This window comes from Schistocerca americana, chromosome 8, assembly GCF_021461395.2.
Source record: "Schistocerca americana isolate TAMUIC-IGC-003095 chromosome 8, iqSchAmer2.1, whole genome shotgun sequence".
NCBI lineage: Eukaryota > Metazoa > Arthropoda > Insecta > Orthoptera > Acrididae > Schistocerca > Schistocerca americana.
The window spans coordinates 346,413,585-346,438,075 of NC_060126.1; the positions used below are offsets into that span (position 1 = coordinate 346,413,585).

At 35.6% G+C, this 24,491-nt stretch overlaps 1 protein-coding gene across 1 annotated transcript in view; it reads right to left on the reverse strand.

The window, feature by feature from the left end:
- Positions 1 to 226: 226 nt before the first annotated feature.
- LOC124545453 overlaps positions 227 to 24,491 on the reverse strand; it is a 522,016-nt gene continuing 497,751 nt past the window's right edge. The window contains exons 15-19 of the mRNA XM_047124378.1: positions 23,209 to 23,410; positions 20,619 to 20,734; positions 17,325 to 17,451; positions 14,785 to 14,858; positions 227 to 1,330 (exon numbers count right to left, since the gene is read on the reverse strand). Of these exons, the coding sequence (XP_046980334.1) occupies positions 1,327 to 1,330; positions 14,785 to 14,858; positions 17,325 to 17,451; positions 20,619 to 20,734; positions 23,209 to 23,410 (523 nt within the window). The 3' untranslated portion in view covers positions 227 to 1,326. The remainder of the gene's footprint in view (positions 1,331 to 14,784; positions 14,859 to 17,324; positions 17,452 to 20,618; positions 20,735 to 23,208; positions 23,411 to 24,491) is intronic.

The window sequence follows — 24,491 nt, forward strand, 5'->3', positions numbered from 1 at the left end:
AAACAATTTAGTTTTGTTACTGATTTGTAATTAAAATTTCATTTTACCCCTTGGGATAACTAGCCCCTGGTTGGGAATTGCTGTTTTATAGGAGACAACATAGGAGAATAAATGAAATATTTGTTGGGAGGAAATAGCGCAATAAACACGAGACAAAGACATTATAGTATTACCATTTTCTGTTTATCAATTCTTCATAAATCACTTCTGTATATAGTCTCACATTTTATACATATATTGCATAAATACAAAAATACAGTATCTTCTTCTAAAAATATGCATTTACAACAATGTAAAATCTCTAAAAAACGCTATAAAATATAGCCAAAAAATTGTACATGAAAATCGCAAGCTACATTGATGACAAGTACAGTAGACATATTCACGAAATAATTGGCGATGGACAAAGATTGACAACATATTCTGAAATTTCAGAATAAAAAAATTGTGCTCTGTTCAGCTTACTAGTGAGCTTGTACATTCAGTCTTTGTTAACATTTAAAGACTGTATTCTGACCTCATGTGACAACTTCACCTCAAAGCACTTTCATTAACTTAATAGGAACACTATTGTCTCTTCCTCGGCTCCACTGTACATTATATCTCCTGTGATTGTGTGATTTATATTTGTGCCTTTTGGCACTTTGTATCTCATTTTTGTCTGTATACCTTTTGCATAGAATAAGTGTTTGGTCTTGGAGAACTCAAACGTTCAAGTAATTTAAGTAATTTTTATTGCACTTCTGCTTACTGACATTTATCTGTCATAAACATAGTTTATAGATTTTATAGCAAGCAACAGATTGAAAAACCATTATTTCATTATTTAATAACAGTAGATTTGCTGTAGTTACCATACTGCAGTCATATGACAACACTTAGTATGAAAAAAATTGCTCTAAGATCCTTCTAAGGTGATATCTTAAAAAAAAAAAAAGCACTGAAAATGGGAACCCATTATACACTACAATTATTATTCACTGATTCTGTGTTCAGAAAAGTGCTCTGGTTTAAAAATTAAATAGTGTCAGTAAAAACAATTGATAAAACACATGTTTCACTTGATGATACAGTTATAAACAAATATACGGTCATGAATAAAATTGCCTTTAAAAACCATAAAAATTATCTTGTTTTATACACATTCGTGTGTTCTGTAAAAGCTTCAACATCATCTCGCTATGTACATATGAAACAAGTGACTAGCTCTCTTTTGTTTACAAAACTTCCACAATGAAGACTGAAAAGATTGCTGCAACAATGTTGTCTCCATGCTACACATCACAAGCACTGCTTCTCATGTAGGAAAAACTGCTTTCCTTTCCTTCACCTAGAAGAAACCATTTAATCTCCATAAGTTGAGGTTTAACACATAAAAGGCAAAGAGTGAATGATTACTGTAAAACATAAGTAAAAACCAAAAGAAACAAAGAGAGGACACAATTTCTTACCAACCTTTAAAACAGATTAAAAACTTACTTGACCACAATAAAATATTTATATGTAATGGTCACCAGTTTTGGTCATAAAGCGATCATTTTTATACCTTTTATACCACAATGGTAGGTGGTGGCAGTGTTGTGGCTCCATAAACATCAAGTGCTCATGGAGCAAAAATACCTGTTCCTTTCTTGACACCACATACCATAATGATTTACAAGGCGTGATAAAAAAATAATGGAAATTTTTGTTTTTCTTAAGGAATCTTTATTTATTTACCAACATTAACTTTGTAACCGTCAAAGAAACCTCCCCCACAGATATCTGGAACTCACTTTTTCTTACGGTGTTTGGATCCTTCAGTGATTCCGGTTTATCTCATCAATGACCGCAAAACAACATCCTTTCATGGTTCTCTTCAGCCTCGGGAATAGAAAGAAATCACAGCGAGCCATGTCCAGTGAATACGGTAGCTGAGGCAACATAACAGTTTTCATTCTTTCTTTCTTTTTTGCCAAAAAAATCATGAACAAGCATTGAGGTGTGAGTGGCAGCGTTACTGTGACAAAATTTCCACAAGTGGTTCTGCCAAAATTCTGGTCATTTTCTTCGGACTGCTTCATGCAAACAGCACATAACTTCCAGGTAGTATGCATTACTGTCCATACAAGCACAAGGCAAAAACTCATGATGCTCTATCCCACTGTAATCGAATAAAAGTGCAATAAGAACCTTTACATGTGAATAACTTGCAGAATTTTTTTCAGTGTTGGCTTTTCATGCAGTGTCCATTCAGACGACTTGGCCTTGTTTTTGACGTCATACCTGTATACCCATGTTTGTTCTGGACCATTGCCAGATTCATTCAAAAATTCCAGTGTGATGTCCACATGACTTCACTTTTTGCTGGAATTCCACAATTTCAAAACAAACTTTGCTGCTGCCAGAACATCTGAAAACATTGGTGGCATGAGCAAAAAGAGACGCCAACGCCATCAGCAACCTCTCTGATAGCGTTTCAGCAATTTTCCAGAACTATTTTCTTTACTTCTTCCACACTGTCATTGGTAATTGATGTTCTAGGGCATCCAGGTTGTTCATCATCTTCAATGTCTTACACGCCTTTCTTTGAAGAGTTTATACTACTTGTAAACTCTTTCCTTACCCAAAGTAGACGTACCAAAAGCTACAGTCAACCTTCAGAATGCGATGCTGCACTTTATTCCATTTTTCCAGTGAAATTTAATGCAAATTCCTTGAACCATTTCTTTCTAAACTAAAAATATGCCAAGCACTCAAAAACACGTATAATGTTTTAAAGTGTCAATGATAAGCTAAAATTCAAAACAGGTGAAAATGCAAATGTCATCAGAAACATGGGTAAAAAAAAAAAAAAAAAAAAAACGGATGTTTCAAAACAACAAAATTAAAACATTCCTGTTACTTTTTGATCACACTTTTTATATGGTCTGAAGATGGTCATTTTATGATCAAAACCAGTTACCATCAAAAATAAATATTTTCTTGCATCCAAGAGAAATGTTCACAGAAATTACTCTCACAAATCACTGAAAATGGTAGACTGGAGCAGGTTCACAAACACAAAAGATCATATGTTGAACTCATGCCGGTTAAACCAGTAGGGTTTCCCTTCCAACCCCTCTATCAGAAGGAACCACAGACTCCAAAAGCATGCAAATTTCCTAAACCTTTACAAATGTTTTCTCCTGCTGCAGCCGCCTAGTGAGTAGATTTTTTTATCCATCCAATTAGATTATGGTAGCGTAGTGCCCGCTGCTTCACCTGCGAAGAGTGTAGATCTGCAGAGATTTTTCTGTTATTATTTAATCAAATTTTTATGATGCTGACAAACTGCAACACCTTCTAAGCTTTTCAAGCTAATTAAGGCCATAGAAGCATGCTCTTTTCCAAATGTACTTCTGACCAAAAAGTGATTCTGGTAGCTGGAGTCCAAACTTTTTATTAATCATGCCTTTTGCATTCTTGTGGAGATATTTCCATAGCAACTTTCATTCCCTAACGAATATTTCTTTATATCTAACTGATAAGAAAAATACCAATTTTCGCAGATTTAGGCCTAAAACTTTTTTAATGTAATGAAATATTTTCTGAAAAAGTTTCGGCCGCTATTTCACTCCTTTAGGGGATGAATTGGCAAAAACACTGAAACACATTATTTTAAATTTCTAACTGAGTAGTCAAATACTGCTTTTCATAGATGTAGCTTTAAAAATACTGTAGTAGTTCTTTAGCAATGATTTACTTTCAAAAAAAACTTTCACCCACTACTTTACCCTCTTAGTGGTTGAATTTCCAAAAATTCTGAAACACATATTTTTTATTTCTGACTGAGAAACCAAATACCAGTTTTCGTAGTTCTAGATTCAAAATTGGCTTAATAGTGACATACTTTCAAAAAGCCTTTCATCCCTTATTTAACCCCCTTAGGAATGGAATTTTGGACAATCCCTTCTTGAACGATGCCTATGATTTAAGATTCACACCATCTCCGAACTTCAGGTTTCTATCCTTAGCAGTTTCAGCTGGGCGATGATGAGTCAGTGATTCAGTGTGGTCCTATTTCATCCCCTTAGGGGCTGAATTTCCAAAAACAGTGAAACACTCATGTTTTTCATCTCCAATCGAGAAGCCAAACCCCAATTTTCAAAGATTTAGCTTTCAAAATGCTTTCGCAATGAAATATTTTCATAAAATATTTCACCCCCCCCCCCCCCCCCCTTTCTCTCCCTTAGTGGTTGAATTTCCAAACACAGTGATGTATATTTTTTATTTCTGACAAAGAAGCAAAATACAAATTATTTTTATAGATTTAGCTTCAGAAGAGCTTGCACAATGAAATATTTCAATAAAAACTTTCATCCCACATTTCACCCCCATAGAGGATGAATTTCCAAAAACAGTGATACACTTTTTTTTCCCCCCATTTCAAACTGAGAAGCCAGATTGAAATTTTCATAGATATAGCTTTAAAAATGCATACATAATAAAATATTTTCATAAATCCCCTATTTTATTCCATTACAGGTTCAAGTTCCAAAAACACTGAAACACAAATTTTTTTTTTATTTGTACCCCAAAAATCAAATACCAGTGTTCATAGATGTAGCTTTAAAACTACTTTAATAGTTCTTTAATAACAATATATTTCCAAAAACAGCTTTCATTCACTATTTCACTCCCACAAGGTTAAAATTTCCAAAAAATGCTCGAACATTTTCAAAATTACCTTAATAGCAACATTTTTCAATAAACCCTTCAGCCTCTACTTCAACCCCCTGTGGATGGAATTTTGAAAAATCTGTTATTAAATGACATCTACAGTATAAGATCAACACCCTCTGGAAATTTCAAGTCTATATCGTCAATGGTTTGGGCTGGGCAATGATGAATCAGTCAGTCAGTCACAACATCGACTTTTATATACAGGAATTTTCAAAAATATTATTTTCATTGATATATTAGCTGTAAGTGTTTTTAGCTGTTTCTCCTAACAAATTTTTATTGTACCTTCTCAAATCCTCTCAAAGGCATTTGTTGTTGTTGTTGTGGTCTTCAGTCCTGAGACTGGTTTGATGCAGCTCTCCATGCTACTCTATCCCGTGCAAGCTTCTTCATCTCCCAGTACCTACTACAGCCTACATCCTTCTGAATCTGCTTAGTGTATTCATCTCTTGGTCTCCCTCTACGATTTTTACCCTCCACGCTACCCTCCAGTACTAAATTGGTGTATTCATCTCTTGGTCTCCCTCTACGATTTTTACCCTCCACGCTACCCTCCAGTACTAAATTGGCGATCCCTTGATGCCTCAGAACATGTCCTACCAACCGATCCCTTCTTCTAACCACAAACTCCTCTTCTGCCCAATTCTATTCAATACCTCCTCATTAGTTACGTGATCTACCCATCTAATCTTCAGCATTTCAAAAGCTTCTATTCTCTTCTTGTCTAAACTATTTATCGTCCACGTTTCACTTCCATACATGGCTACACTCAATACAAATACTATCAGAAACGACTTCCTAACACTTAAATCAATACTCGATGTTAACAAATTTCCCTTCTTCAGAAACGCTTTCCTTGCCATTGCCAGTCTACATTTTATATCCTCTCTACTTCAACCATCATCAGTTATTTTGCTCCCCAAATAGCAAAACTCCTTTACTACTTCAAGTGTCTCATTTCCTAATCTAATTCCCTCAGCATCATCCGACTTAATTCGACTACATTCCATTATCCTTGTTTTGATTTTGATGACGTTCATCTTATACCCTCCTTTCAAGACACTGTCCACTCCGTTCAACTGCTCTTCCAAGTCTTTTGCTGTTTCTGACAGAATTACAACGTCATCGGCGAACCTCAAAGTTTTTATTTCTTCTCCATGGATTTTAATACCTACTCTGAACTTTTCTTTTGTTTCCTTTACTGCTTGCTCAATATACAGATTGAATAGCACCGGGGAGAGGCTACAACCCTGTCTCACTACCTTCCCAACCACTGTTTCCCTTTCATGCCCTCGACTCTTACAACTGCACACTGGTTTCTGTACAAATTGTAAATAGCCTTTCGCTCCCTGTATTTTACCCCTGCCACCTTCAGAATTTGAAAGAGAGTATTCCAGTCAACACTGTCAAAAGCTTTCTCTAAGTCTACAAATGCTAGAAACGTATGTTTGCCTTTCCTTAATCTTTCTTCTAAGATAAGTCATAGGGTCAGTATTGCCTCACATGTTCCAACATTTCTACGGAATCCAAACTGATCTTCCCCGAGGTTGGCTTTTGCTAGTTTCCTTAATCAAACTTGTTTTCACACATGCTTCCATAATTTCAATTCTTTCTCCTATCAAGAAGGCAATTTTGCAGACTGCAAAGACAAATGTCTAGCTTCACTGATGAAATAAACCGAAACACTGACAGAAGAAAGCTAACAATCAATTATTGCATAAAGCTGTCAATTTTTTGTAGCTGTTTACTCTTTCAGAAGCCGAAATATTGCATTCACATTCAAAGGGGAGGTGGGCCTGCATACTGAGTCTGTGGGCCCAAGCACAGACAGAATTTATCAACATGCAATGAAATACTGCACATGGCCCAGTTACACCATTAGAAATAATGCTCATGTGTAAATCAATAAATGAAGCAGTGTATTCTAATTTCTTAAGTGTTTAATGACAATAAAAAGGATAGTTGCTACTCACCATACAGCAGGGATGCTGAATTGCAGATGAGTACAACAAAAAGTATATCAGACAAAGCTTTTGGACAAACAGGCTTTCATCAGAATTAGACAACATACAAACACACACACACTCACATAAACGCAGCTCACACACACATGTCCACAGTCTCTTTAATGCCTGTGTGGTGCTTAATTCTGATGAAGGTCTGTCTTTTTGTTGTGCCTGTGTGCAACTCAGTGTCTCTGTTATATGGTTGGTAGCAACTATTCTTTTCATAATACTGTCATTAATCCATCCTGCATTTTCCATTCTGAAGTGTTCATATTGAGAAGAACCTGAATTAGATCTCAGAAGTCACAGATCATCTTTAATGTCCAAAGTCTGCAACTTTTGCTTTATAGATAATGTCAGATTTTGAGCTGAAAATGTCAGAAAGTTGACTTACTTTTCATATTTTCATTTACTAATGTTTTATGTCATCATATTCTAGCATAGCTCATCATCGAGAAATAATGTGTTTGTTGCACAGAAGCATGAGACGAGGATAAATTTGGTGTCCACTCTACAACCTCTAACAGTTGGGCACACTGCCAACAGCCTCACAGTATTATGCTCTTATGAAATTTACTATCAACAATCAATCACAGTCTGTAGACAGGTGAGGTATTCAACCAAAAAAAATGTTTGCTCATCTGCCCAGTGACATAAAAAATTTAATGTATCAACTTCAAGCACAAAATGAAATCATATCTTACAATGTAGGTGCCTGTGGCTGGGGTTAACTTCAGTTAAAACTTCTGGGCTGAGAGCCTATGGTTGATACATAAAACTGCAATCTGATGTTTTGTCTCTGACTGCAGTTATCATTTTACTTCCAAAAGTGTCTTCCACACACAGAGATATAACACTGGGAAAATGTTTTATATATCAACCGTAGCCTGTAAAGGGACACCTCCCTCTACCATTCTTTTCCTCAACAGAAGTAGCTGATACCACAAACATATATGAATTTTGAACAGGTTAACATTATCTCAGCTGTTTCTCTAAAAAAATTCATATGATTTCACACACAATGTGTTACGTTTAAAACTAAAATCTATAAAAAGAAATTACTTTCTTTTCTTTGTTATAATTGATATGCACTAGCTCTGAATGAATAGTTAAAATTATTTTTTTAGAAACATTTGAAATTATTAAATATTTGGCACACTTTAAACTTTATATTATTAATTATGTTACCTTATACTGTTTATTATGTTTATTTCCAGATTCATTTCTAAATTAATAGGAATTTATTTGTCAAGAGAATCTGTACACCCTTTGGAATATTGTTCTTAACACAGAGTGAAGCAGTAGTTGGCATGCCTCTGATGTGACCGGATGTGTTATTTTATTTGGGAAAAATAATATTTCAGCTTTGTTAATGTGAAAATTCAAAAGACAGTGTGATATAGAAAAACGTGAGACACTAAATTATCATGAAAACAAAAGTAATTGCACAGGCTTAGTTCAAAGTTAATTAAGTCAATTGGAACCTTGAGATCCTAAAATATGGAAATTTCAGCTTCAAGAATCAGGTCCTAGACGTGAAGAACTGGAGCCAACTACACGAAAGGAAGGTAAGTACAAAGTTTATTGCCAATCTTACTCCTCTCAAAACTTATTAAAACAGTTAACTATAAAGACAGTGACAACAACAAATTGTGGCAGTGAGAGATTACACATAGTGGTGTGGTCTGGGATCAATTGACTAATAATGAAGTTTTGTCTGTTTCAGAAGAAGGGAGAGTGATTTGCGCCATTTGCAGTTAATGTATGAATGGATTTCTGATCACATGAAGAAAGAAGACCAAGGGCTGCCCAACAAAGTAAATAGTATCAACAGTGATGATGTACTACCGCCAACGATGGACCGGATCGAATGAAAGAGCACTTTACAAAAAGGAAAGATAAGTACAAACTATTTGTGGAGTTAATTTGTTTGTGGACTCATGTGCTTGTAAACAAAATGAATAGAGACGAGGGTAGACACTAGGTAGAAGTGAAAGCTGTAGGATCCAGTCATGACATGTCTGAGCTAAGTGGAATCGTACTCAGCAAAGAAACAGTAAAAACTGATATTTTGCAGTTAATTTTGGCAAAACTATAGGAAATGAAGGCAGATAACAATAGCAAATTTAGTCCAGTTAATGATCAGTTAACTGAAATAAGAACTGAAAACAACAGTAAAATGGACAGGGTACAAGAGCAAATGGACCAAGTTTCAGAGCTAAAAAATGGGTTGTCAGAGGGGTTAAAAAGTGTGAATGAAAAAGTTGATATTTTAAAAAATAAATTTATTGTTTTGGAAAATGAGTACATAGTTGAATCAGCAAGACAATCGAAGAATATTGATGAGATCAGAATTGAACAGAAGGCTGTAGAGGAAAAAACTGCGTAAAACTTCACTAGTTTAAACCAAAAAAAAATGTAATGTTGAAAAAAAAAAATGCAAATTAATGTAACTGTTATAGCTAAAAAAATTCCAGCGTTTCAAGAAATTCATGTAAACCAAAGATTGTGCACAAACAATGGTGTCGTGTGGTCCAACACTCCTATCAATAGTTTTCCATCAGACAATTTACATCCAGTGGATTTTCTGCATTCCTGTAGAGATAGTTTTGTGCCAGTCATGAATGACAATCAAAAAATTAAATTTGTTAAAAGATTTCTTGAAGGCAAAGCTCTATCATGGGTACATTCAAATTTAAGTCAGTGGGAAACATATCAAAATTCAGAAAAAAGTTTTTTAAAATAAAATTTGGTTGGAAGCTGAACAGGGGAGAATCAAAAGTGAATTTTTGAATGGTCCTAATTGTAAGAGTAGGGACGGTACTTTGAAAGAGTTTTGTAAGAATCAACTTAAAAAATTAACACACCTTGACAAACCATTCGCCAAAATGACCTTGTCTGATGCACTTAAAAGGAGACTACCAGAAAGGTTGCAGTGGTATTTAGTACATGGACCTGACGATTGTCTTGAACAATTTTTGCAATATGTTGACAGGCTGGATAGCTCAGTAGAAAGAAGTAGGTACCATAATAATCAGAATGATAGAAATCACAATGGGAATAATTACAGAAACAGAATCAAAGTGTTAATAGAGACAGAAATTTTGAACATCAGCAGGATAGGAATAATGGAGATAACCATGGCATTTTAATAGGACAAACAATCATAGAAGTAACTACTCAAGAAATGGAAGTTTGCCTCAATGGAGGTCCTTAATGATGTGGCACATGTATCCGAAACTGAACATGAGGAATATCAGATTTCTCATTTATGTTTTGATCTAAAGTCTTGGGATACTATGTTTAATTATGGTTAAGTAGGTACTAATCACAAACCAGAATGTGAGAGCAGTGAGAATTTTGATGTAGTATTTACTAATGATTTCTTCTCTTGGTTGGAAAGCAGTGTTACTGATGTATGTAAATCAGGTGATGACTGTACTGGATCTGAACTAGATGTTATTTTTGATGTAGATGTGAATGAGAGATGTGAAATAACTGAGGTTGGTAAGTCTTAGACTGGTGACTTGCTGCAAATGAATGTAGGTGAGGTAAGTGACTTTGATGGAGATGAGACTTGAAATGTTAGTGATGTTGTTGATGAAGTAATTTTGGAGAAATATGATGATGATGGGTAACAGGTATTTGTGGAATTTAATGAAGTTTCAGAGTTATTTGTGAATGATGTTGACAAGACAGGTAAGGTAAGTGATGTATGTGACATTGTAAGTGAAAGTCATGGAATACCAGTCCAGTAAAAACAGTTTTTCATTAATGTCACGCAGAGTAATGATCCAAACAGTAAAGGTGAGTTATCTGTGAGCCTAGAGAATAAAGGTGAAAACTTTTTGAAGTTTGTTTGGGACCAGATTGATGACAACATAGATAAACGTGCATTCTGGAATAAGTTAGCTATGGTTAGTCAGAATTTGTATCCAAATTGGTGGAATGAAGTGAAAGAAGATCTAAGCAGGATGTGTAATTTTGACAATAATATATTTTGTGTTTGTTCTGTAACAAGTGATGTTAGTTGTATCACGGAATCCATTCATTATATTCAATCTTTACCTGCCAACATGAGTAATCAAAGTAATGTTATGATATCAGCGAAGTTGATAAAACCCTGTAAAGACAGTGTGGATGTAGCACTTGATGAAATCGAAAGTAATATTTTGCATGAAGTGTCTGATAACAGAGCAAATGATTCAGATTTTGGGTGTCCTTAGATTAAGTCTGATCAGTGGGAAGGGAACTGTTTGATTGATACAGGAAGCCCAATTTGTGGTATATACGAACAATTTAGAAACACGATCAAATACAGTAAGAATTCTGTGGAAATGCCCATTGTACGTATATAGATAAGAGGAGCTTCTGGTATGCAAAGCAAATTTGTAAAATCTCAAGTACTGTTAAGTTTTAGTATAGAGGACAAAACCTATGAGCATGAATGCGTAATGATCCCTAGTCTGGAAGAAAATATACACTATATTTGCAGATTATACAACTACATAATTGTGTTTTGTTTATCAGGAATGTAGTATGTAAGATCATGAGATTTCTAAAGTTCTGTCTTATCTATTGATTGAGTTAAATTTATGAAACACTATGTTTGGAGGTTCATACAACTATACAATTATGTTTTGTGCTTTAAAATTAGTTAGAAATAGTATCTCAGTATATCTGTATGTATCACCTTATTAGTTCATTTTTCATTGCATTTATCTCTGTTTATTAAAGTTTCATATACAGACACTTTTTAATTCTATCTGATGTAAATCCTATACTTTTTTTTAAAAATATATATAAATAGACAGAGCCATGTGATGTGAGGGAGGTATTGAACAGCATATTTAGTACACAAAACAATGTTTCAGGATTTGATGTGAATGCTAGATGGGAAGTTACCTATCTGTTGGACTGTGTGATGAGAAATCTAGGGAGAAAACTGAAAGATGTGGGTGGATCCATTCCCACACTGCTGTATGGCTGTACCCTGCTGGTCCAGTCGACTCACAAGAGATCACACATGCTGGGTAATGTACTCAACCCTTTGTCAACTACATCAGTGTTGTCACTGGGATTTGTAAATTGTTAGCCAAGTATTCATCCCACATGAAGAATTCATGGAACTAGAACAGTCACTGCTATGGACAGTGTTAATCCACATAAATGTTTGTTTTTTCAAGTAGGCGGATTAACTTCCCAATATATTATGTATTTTTTTATCAATTGTAAATGAATCTTCTAGGCCAATATGTACATAGGTTAATTTGTATAAACAATTAACAAATAGTGTGGAAGACATTTATTAGTATAGACAGTATAACAAGATGTACTAATGTCAGATTTCATACACTATTTTGGTCCTCAAGCTACTCGATTATGTCATCATTTAAACCTATTTATGACTCTGATTATCTGTATTTATCCTGAGTACTGCAATACTGTATCTCAATGGAACTTGAGCTGTGGGAAAACTCATGCCTAACTCTATTTTGGGTACCCCTGGTCATTGTGACTGTGAGTGTACTCAAGGAGAGTGTGTAACTATTGATTGAGGTTAGATGCTTCCTATAATTACTCTTTACATATGATTGAACTTAATGATACGATTATGAACTTTATTGATTTTGTTGTGTTTAAACATTTTTTGTTTGGTGTGTACCCAGTGTGGTTTGGATTCATGGGTCGGTCCCCACACCATAAGCTTAGGCCCTAATATTTTTTCATTATTTTCTCATTTCATGAGTCCACATATCCTAAATACTATGTTTTATGTGGCTGACTGATTTTGTGTTATACTCCTACTCATGACTGAGTATATTCTTCTGCTCTGTACCTGTCGTCATAAGTGTTTCGAGTTGGCTCACTCGTCATACACTTATGCTTTGAATTTTTGCTCTTCTCTTTTGAAGATATGATTTTATAGATGTAAGCTTGCAATTTGTAATGGTTGTAATTTACATTGTCACTGCTCTTATTTATATAGTTTAGTGTGGTCGTGCCGCAGTTTTGACTTTTGTATCATTTGTCTTGTGACAGAATGTTCCACAGATCTGAAAATCCGAAAGCCATGTCCTGGTATATGTATAAATTATTACTTGTATAGTAGATGTTTTTCTCATGTTTTTTGTAATATTATGTATCAGATACTTCTATACATCTGTATTCCATATTTTGGTATCATTTTGTACACCGTTTCTTACTTTACAGTAAGTCACAAAATATTGTAAACACATTATTTCCAAATTTTGTGAGGGGGACATTATAAAGTGACACCATCCTCTAGCATTCTTTTACTCAACAGAAGTAGTCAATACCAGAAACATATCTGAATTTTGAACAAGTTAATATTATCTCAGCTGTTTTTCTGAAAAATTTCATATGATTTTGTACGCAATGTGTTATATTTCAAGCTAAAATCTATAAAAAGAAATTAGTTTATTTTCTTTGTTACAATAGATAAGTACTAGCTCTGAATGTACAGTTAAAATTATTATTCTTAGAAACATTTGAAACTTTGAAATATTTGGCACACTGAAACTTTCTATTATTAATTACACTATCTGATATTGCTTATTATCTTTATTTCTGGATTCATTTATAAATTAACAGAATTTCATTTGTCAAGAAAATTTGTAAACCCTTTGGAATATTGTTATTAGCACAGAGTGAAGTAATAGTGGGCATGCCTCTGATGTGACCAGATGCGTTATTTTAATTGGGAAGAACAATGTAATTTTGGCATTGTTAATGTGAAGATTCAAAAGACAATGTGATACAGAAAAATGTGAGAGAATAAATTATCATGGAAAAAAAAAAAATTGCACAGGCTTAGTTCAAAGTTAATTATGTCAATTGGAACCATGAGATCCTAAAATATGAAAATTTCAGCTTCAAGAATACAGCCCTAGATGTGAAGAACTGGAGTCAACTACAAGAAAAGCAGACAAGTAAAAAGTTTATTGTAAATCTTACTCCTCTTGTATTTTTGAAAAAAAATGATACTTTACCATCGAAAATAGTAGTGGCGACAACAAATTGTGATGGACGGGTACATTGCAAGCCTCAACTCCTACTCTACAAAAGACTTTCTGAATGTGCAATAGCATAATTTTGTGCTAGTATGTCTTTAAATATGGGAAAGATATATCGAACTTTGCATAGACCACTGCTTCTGCTTTTAAATGTTTGTGCCAGCAGTACTTGACATTTTACTTCCCAAAGTTAAGTACTGTTCAGCCAATCTGTTTCCTTGTAAGTTTAAATTATAATCAGCTGCTTTTTTAGTATAATTTGATCCTTGCTAAGTCTATTTTCTATTTGTTTTCATCTGATTGAACGTGTTAAGGACAAACATGATGTCCTCAGAAAAATCCAACAATGTATTAACTTTTCATTTCTAGTGTCATTCCAAAAGTTTCTCACTTGAGAACCATTTTTTTTTTTTTTTTTTTTTTTTTTTTGTTGCATTGAAATACCAAATTGTCATCTTGCAGTGGAATTCACTCTTTTTTATCAGCTTCTGTAACTTCACAGAGGTCTTCCATCTTCTAATCCAAATTTTAGCATATTGGTACGAAGAAAACATCCCACTGGTGATGAGGTCATTGGAGACTTGAGTACATGCTTAGATTGGGGAAGGATAGGGAGGAAAACTGCACATACTGTTTCCAAAAGAACCATTACAGCATTTATTTTAAGTGATTTAGGGAAAACATGGGAAACATCTGTGTGTGAGCTGACAGTATTTAAAGCACCATACAGAATGTATATCACGTATCTTCACCACTCTGATGCCTAGCTCAGTTCTGGTATTTCATTGTACCATTTATAAGGAGCACCTTCTTTCGGTGTAATAGTTTTCCTGAAACTAATTTGTGGTGTTTTGAAATAGACATCATATGACAAGGCCCTTGATATACTGTATAACATATGATGCCTATAATTAAATATAGTTATTTATGTAGTCTACAGAATCTCTGAAGCTGTACATCACATTCACGTCTAAGTTGCTAACGATTCTTCCTCATTATGGGATCTACAGAATGTGGTTATATCTCTAAATACTTACTGAACAGACATCCGCATCTTTATGAAAGAGTGAAGATTTTCCAGTAGATCTCTGGAGCTGTGGTAGTGGCCAAGCTGAAAATAAGGATTTAGGTTTATTAGATCCACTATTGACAAAAGGAAGTTGCATCTTGGCAGTCAGTGGAGCAAGAGAGAAAAGGGGAAAGGTGGCTGGAGCCGTAGTAAGGAGAAAACACTGCTGTTAAATGTTACCTCTGCCATGCACTTCGAAGTAGTTTGAAGAGTATAGATGTAGATGTAGATGAAAGGCAGTTATTACCACAATACGGGCAATGTTGAAACAAATGTTTGTTTACCAAATTTTTTGAAGCTCTCGGATGTTACTAAGAAAGGCATAAACTAAAAAGTAACCTGGTTGTAGTAGTTTATGTTAAAATTCTAAAAGCAAAACCCATTCTTCATTTCGCTCACAGCTCAAGGACTTATATTATTTTTATTTGATAGGTTGTCACTTGTATATTAGCAACATTCATTATCATGCCATTCAAGGTTCAATCTCTTTTTTTTTCTTTCTGTGTTAGTAACATTTCTTCAGTTCTTTATTTGTAGGGCCTTATTCAGGATTGTGATTGGAATGTCATTATGTTTTCCTTCATCATCATACATGTTATTCCAACAACCTTCAGGAGTGTGTCCATGGCAATGTTATTTCATCTTTCAACATTTTGTTTACAAACCATACAGGCAATGTCAAGGTGGTACGTTGACCAAATTATGCTGTGACTATTTATTCTCTGAGATGCCAATGTGAATACACAATAAGACATGAATAACATGCACCAACATTCATCTAAGATCCATGAACACTCAAACTAGACTGCCAATCTATAGTAATGACACATCAAATGGTTTGCCATTAAAATTATCAGGCAGTACAAACTACGAACAAAAATTCCTAAGCAAATGTATGGATCAATAAGAGGATTTGTAGCTAGAAAAGGCAGGAAGCTATAGAATTCTTCATCAATAAGGTGCATAGTGTACAGGAAGTCCAACATATTGCAGAAGAATAATTCATTGAACATCAGCAGCACACCAGCCATTATCAGCCAGACTGATGCCTTTGTAAAGATATCAGAATTGGTCACACTGCAATACTGGATCTGAGGAAGCAACATTATTCTGATATGTACCCCAGCTAACTGAAATTCCCTCACTCCTTATTTAATAGGAACTACTCAGAGGTTCTGATTGAAATGACATAAACACTCTGCCTCTGGAAAAACTGCTTCTAGATCAGCACTACTTGCTCCTTGTACTGTCCACACCATCAGTCATAACAACAGATACTCAACAATCTCAGATTTCATGGTGAAAGAAGCACTTACTACCAGACAATCTTATAACTGGATTGAGAGTTTCAATTTAGACACCACTTGGAGTCCAGTCATATTTTTTGTGTGCTCTCATAGGCATTTTAGATTTGGTTTTGCATTGCCTGACAATCTGAATGATGAACTATATGATGCATAAGCATTTATGGTTTTGCATCTTTCACCTCATGTTTCCATGTTTTAAATGAAATTTAGTGCACATTCTGTGACTTCTTTGTTAAATCACACTGGTATCTCAGTGAATAAACAAATAGAGCAATATCCTTGGAAGTCAATCAGTAATTGCTATGCAATGTAGCAAAATCACCTGAAGATGAAATAATAATGTTCCAGACACCACCCTGAGAAATTGATGGAACAATACATCTGCTGGGAAAGCTACAGAAACAAAACATACTTGTTTAATTTTATTGTAACCATTTGTAAGTAGAATGGTAATCATTTTTTCATACTAATGTGTATGTTAACAATTGTGAAGCCTTCACACAGGTCACATATTGATAACAAACCAACCTTATTGTATTCATAAATTTAGTGACTCTTGAAGTGAGCAATTTAATGTCATGATGAAAAGTGTAGTCAGCTCCTGAGCCTGGCTTCAACATTTTAGCAACTATTTAACAAAATATTAAATAAATATATGCCAATAGTTATGAAAGCTTAAAAACATGTACAGTATGAAGTTCTACATTTCTTCACTCTACTGAAATTTATTTTTCTTTGATATTCTACACAACTGTTGTTTTTATTAGTAACTTATGTGACTGCTTATCAACAACTTACAACTTTCTCATTCCTCACACACCTCCATCAGTACCTGTTTAGAATACAGTTTTAATGTGTCACTAGTATAACTACATTGGTACTTTTATTACAAAATACATTATTAATCTTTATCTTGTTTGCTTCAAGACTTTTTTAAGCCACTTTTGCTAGAGATTGAAAAATACAAAGCCTGACATCTATTACTATGCTTGTTTACAGGGTACTAAATCAACCTATATACACATATTGTGCCATAGTTGGGCAAGTTATTAACATTATTTCTAGATTTTTCGAATTATAGTTACAAATTTCACTGTTTGTTAGTTTCCAGATATGATAGTAACAGGTCTATAGTAGTTTTTGCAATGAACTGAATGTGAAGCTGTAGCGACAACAATAAATCAAGTCATTGTTGACTTACCTGTTCCAAAAGCCACTGAGAAATGCGAGCATGGTCCTTTTCTTTTTCAAATCGATGATCTGCTAGAATCATAGCTCCCCAGTCACCAATATGCCTTATACATCTTCCTAGAGCCTGATTGAGTGCCCTGAAAATTTACAAATGACAAAAATATTAACAATAACTAATCTATAGAAATCCACAAGTACACAATGAGGGCAAAAATGAAATTGAGTAAGAGGTGGAGGGGAGGGAGGAAGGGAGTGTGGGAGGGGGAGAGGTGTGGAGAAAGAGAGGACAATGTGGGAGGGGGAGAGGTGTGGAGAAAGAGAGGACAATGTTGCAGGAATATAGAAATATACTCTGATTAGCCACAGCATTATGACTACTGCTGACCAGAGACTGAATGCTACCTGGTGGTACTCCAGGCATACGACACGGTAAAGAGAGTATATAAGTGGGTCAGAGATTAATGTGATGAGGTATCATTCTAGCAGTGATATGGACTGCATATGGGTAAATCCTATTATGTAAGTGACTTTGATAAATAGCAGATCGTTATGGCTTGATGCCTGGGAATGAACATTTTCGAAATGGTGAAGCCGGGTAGGTGTTCATTCTGTGTTGTTGTGAGTGTATATGGAAAATAGCTGAAGGACGGTGAAACCATTAAGTATGCAAATGTCCAAGCCTCATCACAGAACGTGAAGACTGGAGGCTTGCCCACTCTATGAAGCAGGGCAGGTGGGATCTCCAGCATATCTTAAAGAGTACAATTACAAGTAGGCACAAGTGTTTGGGCTCACACCATTCAGAGTACATTGTTGATCATGGGGTTCCACAGCACCCATTTGTGTTCCCATGTTGACCCAACATCTGGTAAATGGCTGCTCAAAACATGCACTGCATCATGGACACAGGGCAATGGGAGCAGTATTATGCTATGGTGGACATTTATTTGGGCTTCCATGTGATCTGTGGTAGTAACTGAGGGTGCCATGACAGGTGTGGACTATATGAACATTACTGTGCACCACCAGCATCTCTTCCCAGATTGGGATGACATCATCCAGCAGGATAACTGCCCATCTCACAAGGCCAGAATCATGCTACAGTAATTTGAGGAGCATAATAGTGAACTCATATTGATGTACTGGAGACCAAATTAATCTGGTCAGAAACTGATGGCACATTTCTGGGACGCTACTGGATACCGGCTCTGTACTCACAAACCACTGGCCCATAATTTATAATTTACAGGAACTGTGTGTTGGCATCTGATGTCACATACCTCCAGAAACCTACAAAGGACTTGTTGAATCCAAACCACGCAGAATCAATGATGCATTGCACTGAAAAGGTAAACCAACACCCAATTAAGCAAGTTGTCATGATATTTTCACTCATTGGTGTATATTTGTGATGGTAATTCACCTAAAGAGTGTTTCACATGAGTCCAGTGAAGTAATTAGAATAATAAATGGTTTATCATGAGCCATATACATGTTTAAAGAAATATTTGATATTTAACTTAGGAATTTTTTTCTTGATGCTTCTTTAATCATTTCTTCTTTCTGCATTTATTAGACATCTGTCTGTTACGGCCTACTGGTTGAAATTATGGTGATCACATTTTTGCAATAGCTGTGGTATTGCCCACAAAGAAATCTTGCCTTCAGGCAGGACAGTAAACAAGAAAATATATCAGAAAGTGTTAAAATGCATTCAAGCTTGAATTCAATGAATCTGTCTAGACCTCTTCACATTCATGATTTCTTTGTACTACACAACAATGCCTTGACTCAATCAGCAGTAGTGAGCCACTGCTTCCTCACTGGAAAGCAAGTCTCAACATTACAACTTCTTCACCAAATATGACACCTCTGAAATATTTCTCCTTTTAGGATTCAAAATCACTTTAATTGAGTAGACCCATGAGGCTTGACTGATAACTGCAAAACAATTCTGAAACAATTATAAGGATATGACAAGACTGTGTTGCACTATGGCCTCTTTCATTTGGCAGTTGAAAACTCACGGCTCGGTTACTAGAAAGTATCACCAAGGGCTGACGCAAGAAGCCTCTGAGAAGGGAAGTTAGCTGGGCATATTCTCACAAGAAGCTACAAGTCCGACACAGCAAGAATTGCAGCCTGGGCCTCTTTGTGGAACAAGTTATCACATGTCTAACTTTGACAACTGCTGTCAGGAATTTAACACACTGACTGCAGAAACAGAATGTAGCAATGCCAAGCTAGATCACCACACGTCCAAGCCCGTTTATGGACTGCTTCCTTGTTCAAAGTGATGAGGAGTGATGGCTTGGCAAAACAGTGGGGGTCAAACCACCATAAATACTGCCAATTTCAGCTATTTAGTGTCGATCGTCACCTGCAGCCAGCTACGAGAGGTACTCTCCTACAGTTGTAGTGCTTAAATGGACCATCTAGCTGCTACTACTAGACATCGCCTCTATTGGCTGTGGGACTACTAGCTGCACCACTTAGTCCTAATGCCACTGGGAGTTGAACTGATGCCTCCAATCTGGGAGACCAAAATGCTGATTGACTTCTACCAAATTCAGGGGACCTATCGGGGGGTGGGGGGTCTTCCATGGTTCACACCTGGAGCCTGACCAGCTGCTGAGCGGCCACCTGCCTTATGTGGGCACACTATACTACTGCCAACTTTCCCCTGCAGGTCCAGATCAATGATGAAGCAGTCCTTTTTTCAACACTGCACGCTCAAGTGCTTTCCGCACTGAGTCACACATCTGTACCAGCAAATCTGACCAGATTCAGCCATTGCAACCTGTAGTGGGGTATCTGACCTTACCCTCAATCCTGACACACTACTACTACCAGAACTCACACTGAATGACATAATTGAGTGAATAGACAACTAAAACTTACTTGCAGCTGGTTTTGAATTTGTTGCTGCCTCAGTTTGGGAGCTTATGGATCAGACTGTGTGTTCATATAAAAAATGAGTCAAAGAGGAAATGACATTAAATGCTGTACCAGTCTGTGACATGCAATGTAAGGTGTAATGTTTTGAGAATTCTGACCTCTTGTGTCAGCAGACTTTGAGACCATCCCAAAATCTCAATGTGGAAACAATTAAGTAAACAAATAGTTATACATGCCTTCATTGTGCAAAGAAATGAAGGTATAAAAATGAAGTAAGGGTTTTAGTTTGTTTTGTATTTTGTTGTTTTCAAATACGAGTCTTCTTTGTTCCCTTATAAACAAATCTACTTCAGGATACTCAAAATAAATATATTGTCATATTTAATATAAATCATGTTTAGCAAACCTGTATGCTTGTGTAGTGTACCACTGTCGTCCATTCTGCAGTTGTGGGTGCAGGTTATTGTACTTCTGCTTCAATGTGACTTGTGGGTCCTTCACACTGGGGTATGGAATACCAACCTAAAATTAGTAACAAAGTATAAAAAATCTTAATATAATTAAAGTTAACACTATGAAAAAATAAATTTGGACAGACGCTTTTTGTGTGTTGCTACTTTACAATTTTGTCTCCAATTTCTCAAAAATGTGATAACCAGGAAAGCTACAAAAAGGAAATTATCACTTTTGGGAACATCACAGTGGTTAATACATGTAGTTTCAACTGGTAGAACATGGAATGGACTGTCATACATTTGCCACAAATTCTTTAATGTATGAAACAGTATTTGAGATACAAGAATAGTACCTGCTTACTAGTTGGTAAAATCAGAAAATAACTAAAAGAATAACAGTAGCTAACATTTTGTTGAATTTAAAGCTTTCTGAGAGGCTGAGTCTTCATTGCCAGCAGAGATCGGGATAGAATAAAGGTAAATAAAAGTGAGAAAAGTGGTTTATCAAAGTTAGAAGGAACAATGTGTCTTTTGAGTTGTCCCAATACTGAAATCAAATACTGATGAAGTTTAACTAAGGAATATCTCACATCTCATACAAGTGTTTGTGCTTTTTAGGTGGGAAAACACTTTTTCATTAGAATCAAATTGCCGCTACCTACTGATTATTTGTTCTGTCACTATGTTCTATGAGGTACATTATGGTTTGTCACAAATGTTGCATGGACACAAAACTAAAATTATATTTTGACATTGCAATAAATGTCAGGAATCCACAATTATGAGGCTCTGGTATTATCAAGTATTTTTCTAATTATGTAAATGGAACATTATTCACAACACACTGTTCTTGATTGCATTGGAATATCTTGGATAGCACACATAACACTGAACTGCTCAATTTAAGAAAACTCTCTCTGTAGGGATTTCAGTATGTTGAAAGTACAATCCTTCTTTGCCACTTGTTAAGTATTTTATAAATTCTGAGTGGGATTATGAATTTGGGACAAACTCATCCTTATCATCATCAGCTTGGTACTGTCTCACAAAAAAGTGTGCATGTTTAGTACACAAAATGGAAACATCTGGGTAATTAGTATGGCATAAGATAGTGGATTGGAAATTTTAAATTCAGGAGATCAAAACAATGTTGTTATAAGATCTGCCCTGATGAAATATTTACAGTTCAAAATAAATTGCTAATGATATATGATTAAGTTTTCCCTTAGGAAATGGATGGTTTTTAGAAGAGGGCATGTTCAGTAGCTTAGAACATTGATAATAAGAGAGTTGAAATTCTTTCTTAAATAAAATGAAACACACAAAAGTGGGATGACCATAAATTCAAGATGCTTTAGAAGTGGTATTTACAATCAATAATGAATTCTTTTGAGTGATAAGAATCATGGAAACTTGCAATATTTTGGCAATTGGATTTAAGGATTTCCTGCAACACTAGTGGCTGGAGGTTTATCAGGTCAGAGAATGTAAGGACATATGTTCTTCAGCAGGACAGTGACTAGTAAATAAATGCAGCTTTTACATTAATCAATGAACTGCTGATTGCTTTACTTGTTCACAATCTTGTTTTCTCAGTTCTATCCTTTATTTTGTCATACGAAAAAGTATCTACATTTTTGCCTCTTTCTGGTGCTACTAGTTCGTTTTACGGCATTCTCCCACGTTTTGTTTTTTTAACATATTCTGGCCAGATTCATCTTAATTTCTCTACAAATAACTTTTTATATTTAGTTTCAGTTTTGCATATTTTCTCTTCTGCATACGTAGCCATATCACAAGAGCATATCACCAAGCTGACACTTTTCACACCATAGCACCACACTGAGTTCTGACTTATAGTTGCTTGGATGGAGCAACAATATTTGAACTCTGACTATCGAAATTGAGCATGGATGGTGTGTTTTTCCATATTATGAAAAGGAAAGTTGCCACTCACCATACAGCGGAGATGCTGAGTTGCAGACAGGCACAACAACAGGACTGTCACAAATAAAGCTTTCAGGCTGTAAGGCCTTCGTCAAAAATAGATATATATATATCTCTCTCTGTCTGTCTCTCTCTCTCTCTCTCTCTCTCTCTCTCTCTCTCTCTCTCTCTCTCTCTCACACACACACACACACACACACACACACGACTGCAGTCTCAGGCAACTGAAGCAACACTGCGAGCTGCAGCACCAGTGCATGATGGGAGTGGCGATTGGGTAGGGGTAAGGAGGAGGCTGCGGCAGGGAGGGGGAGGGATAGTAGGGTAAGGGTGTGTTTCTCTGTTTCTGTTTAAAAGTTTTGTGTAAGTGTCTTTTAATTGTGCCTGTCTGAAACTTAACATGTCTTCTTTATGGTAAGTAGCAATATATCTTCTCCTACATTGTTGGTACTGTAATACAAGATTAGAAGGAAAGTAGTATTAAGGTCTATTTTGAGATTACCATAAACTGAATTCCTAACGCCCCAAAATGTGACAACAAATGAGAAGCCAGAATGTCTAGTATTAAGATTAAGAAAAAACAAAATTACTCACCACAACTACGGCACGAGCTCTACCATCAGCAAAGTCAAATCCCTCTGATATCTTACCACGCATAACGGCCATCATCAGTGCACCTGCTGCTGTACATTCATAATACTCAGTTATCACTGGTTCCAATTCAGCAGAAGTTCGTGGCTCTAAGAAGACTCTTTTATACTGTGAAATTTTCTCCCAGAGGCCAGTCTGCTGCCATCTGTGAAATACAGCACAGTTCACCAGACTTTATTGTTAACTGAACGAACAAAATTAAGGTAACTTGAAGAACAGTAATAACAACACTATAAGGTAAACTACGAGAATTTAAACGTATTGAAGAACATAAGCAAACACTAAGAAGTATCACTAACTTGTGCCAAGAAATCTAGTATCACAGAAACCTAATTCTTACTATAGTGTTTCTTTTCTGCAGTAGAAAAAGTGGAAATCTATTCAAGAATGCTTAAAAAGAATCTCAAGGACTATGAAATGCCACGGAATTGCCATGATGTTGATCTTGTGTGTCGCACACACATACACAAATGTAATAACTGTGTCTTCAATAATATTATTAACGTAACGTGAATCAAGATGGCATGAGTTATGATGCAAGAGGCTTTACACTACGTAAAAATGTTGCACAATATAATCCTAAGATTATTGACAGCAGTATCTACTACTTCCTCAGATGTTAAAACCAGAACAACTAATCAAATACATCAATCAAAGTTGGTTCTAGAAACTTTCTAAGTAGGCTTTTACAGAATGGTGTGTGTCCATTTTCTAGAATCTGCCAATTCAATTGTTTCAGCATCTCCATGACAATCCCTCGTGGTTCAAACAAAACACTGAATATCCCCTATTAGTCTTATTTGGTTTGAGTCCCACATGCTTGCGCAATATTCTAGGATGAGTCACACAAGTGTCTTTCTTGCAATCTGCTTTGTCGACTGATTATATTTCCCTAGTATTCTACCAATGAACCCCACTGTGCCAAGAGATTTGACTATGACTGATCCTATGTGATTATTCTATTTCATATCACTACAAACGGTTACATGAAGGTATTTGTATGAGTTGACTGATTCCAACTGTGACTCACTGATATGATAGTCATATGATACTCCATTTTCTCACTTTCTGAAGAGGACAGTTTTACATTTTTGAACATGTGAGGAAGTTTGCTATAATCTCCCCCAACAAAAAATGTTTTACATGATCAATGTTGTTGGAATCCATGCTGGCTGGCAAGAAGGAAGACAATCTATTGGAGGTACCTCATTACATTTGAGGTCAGA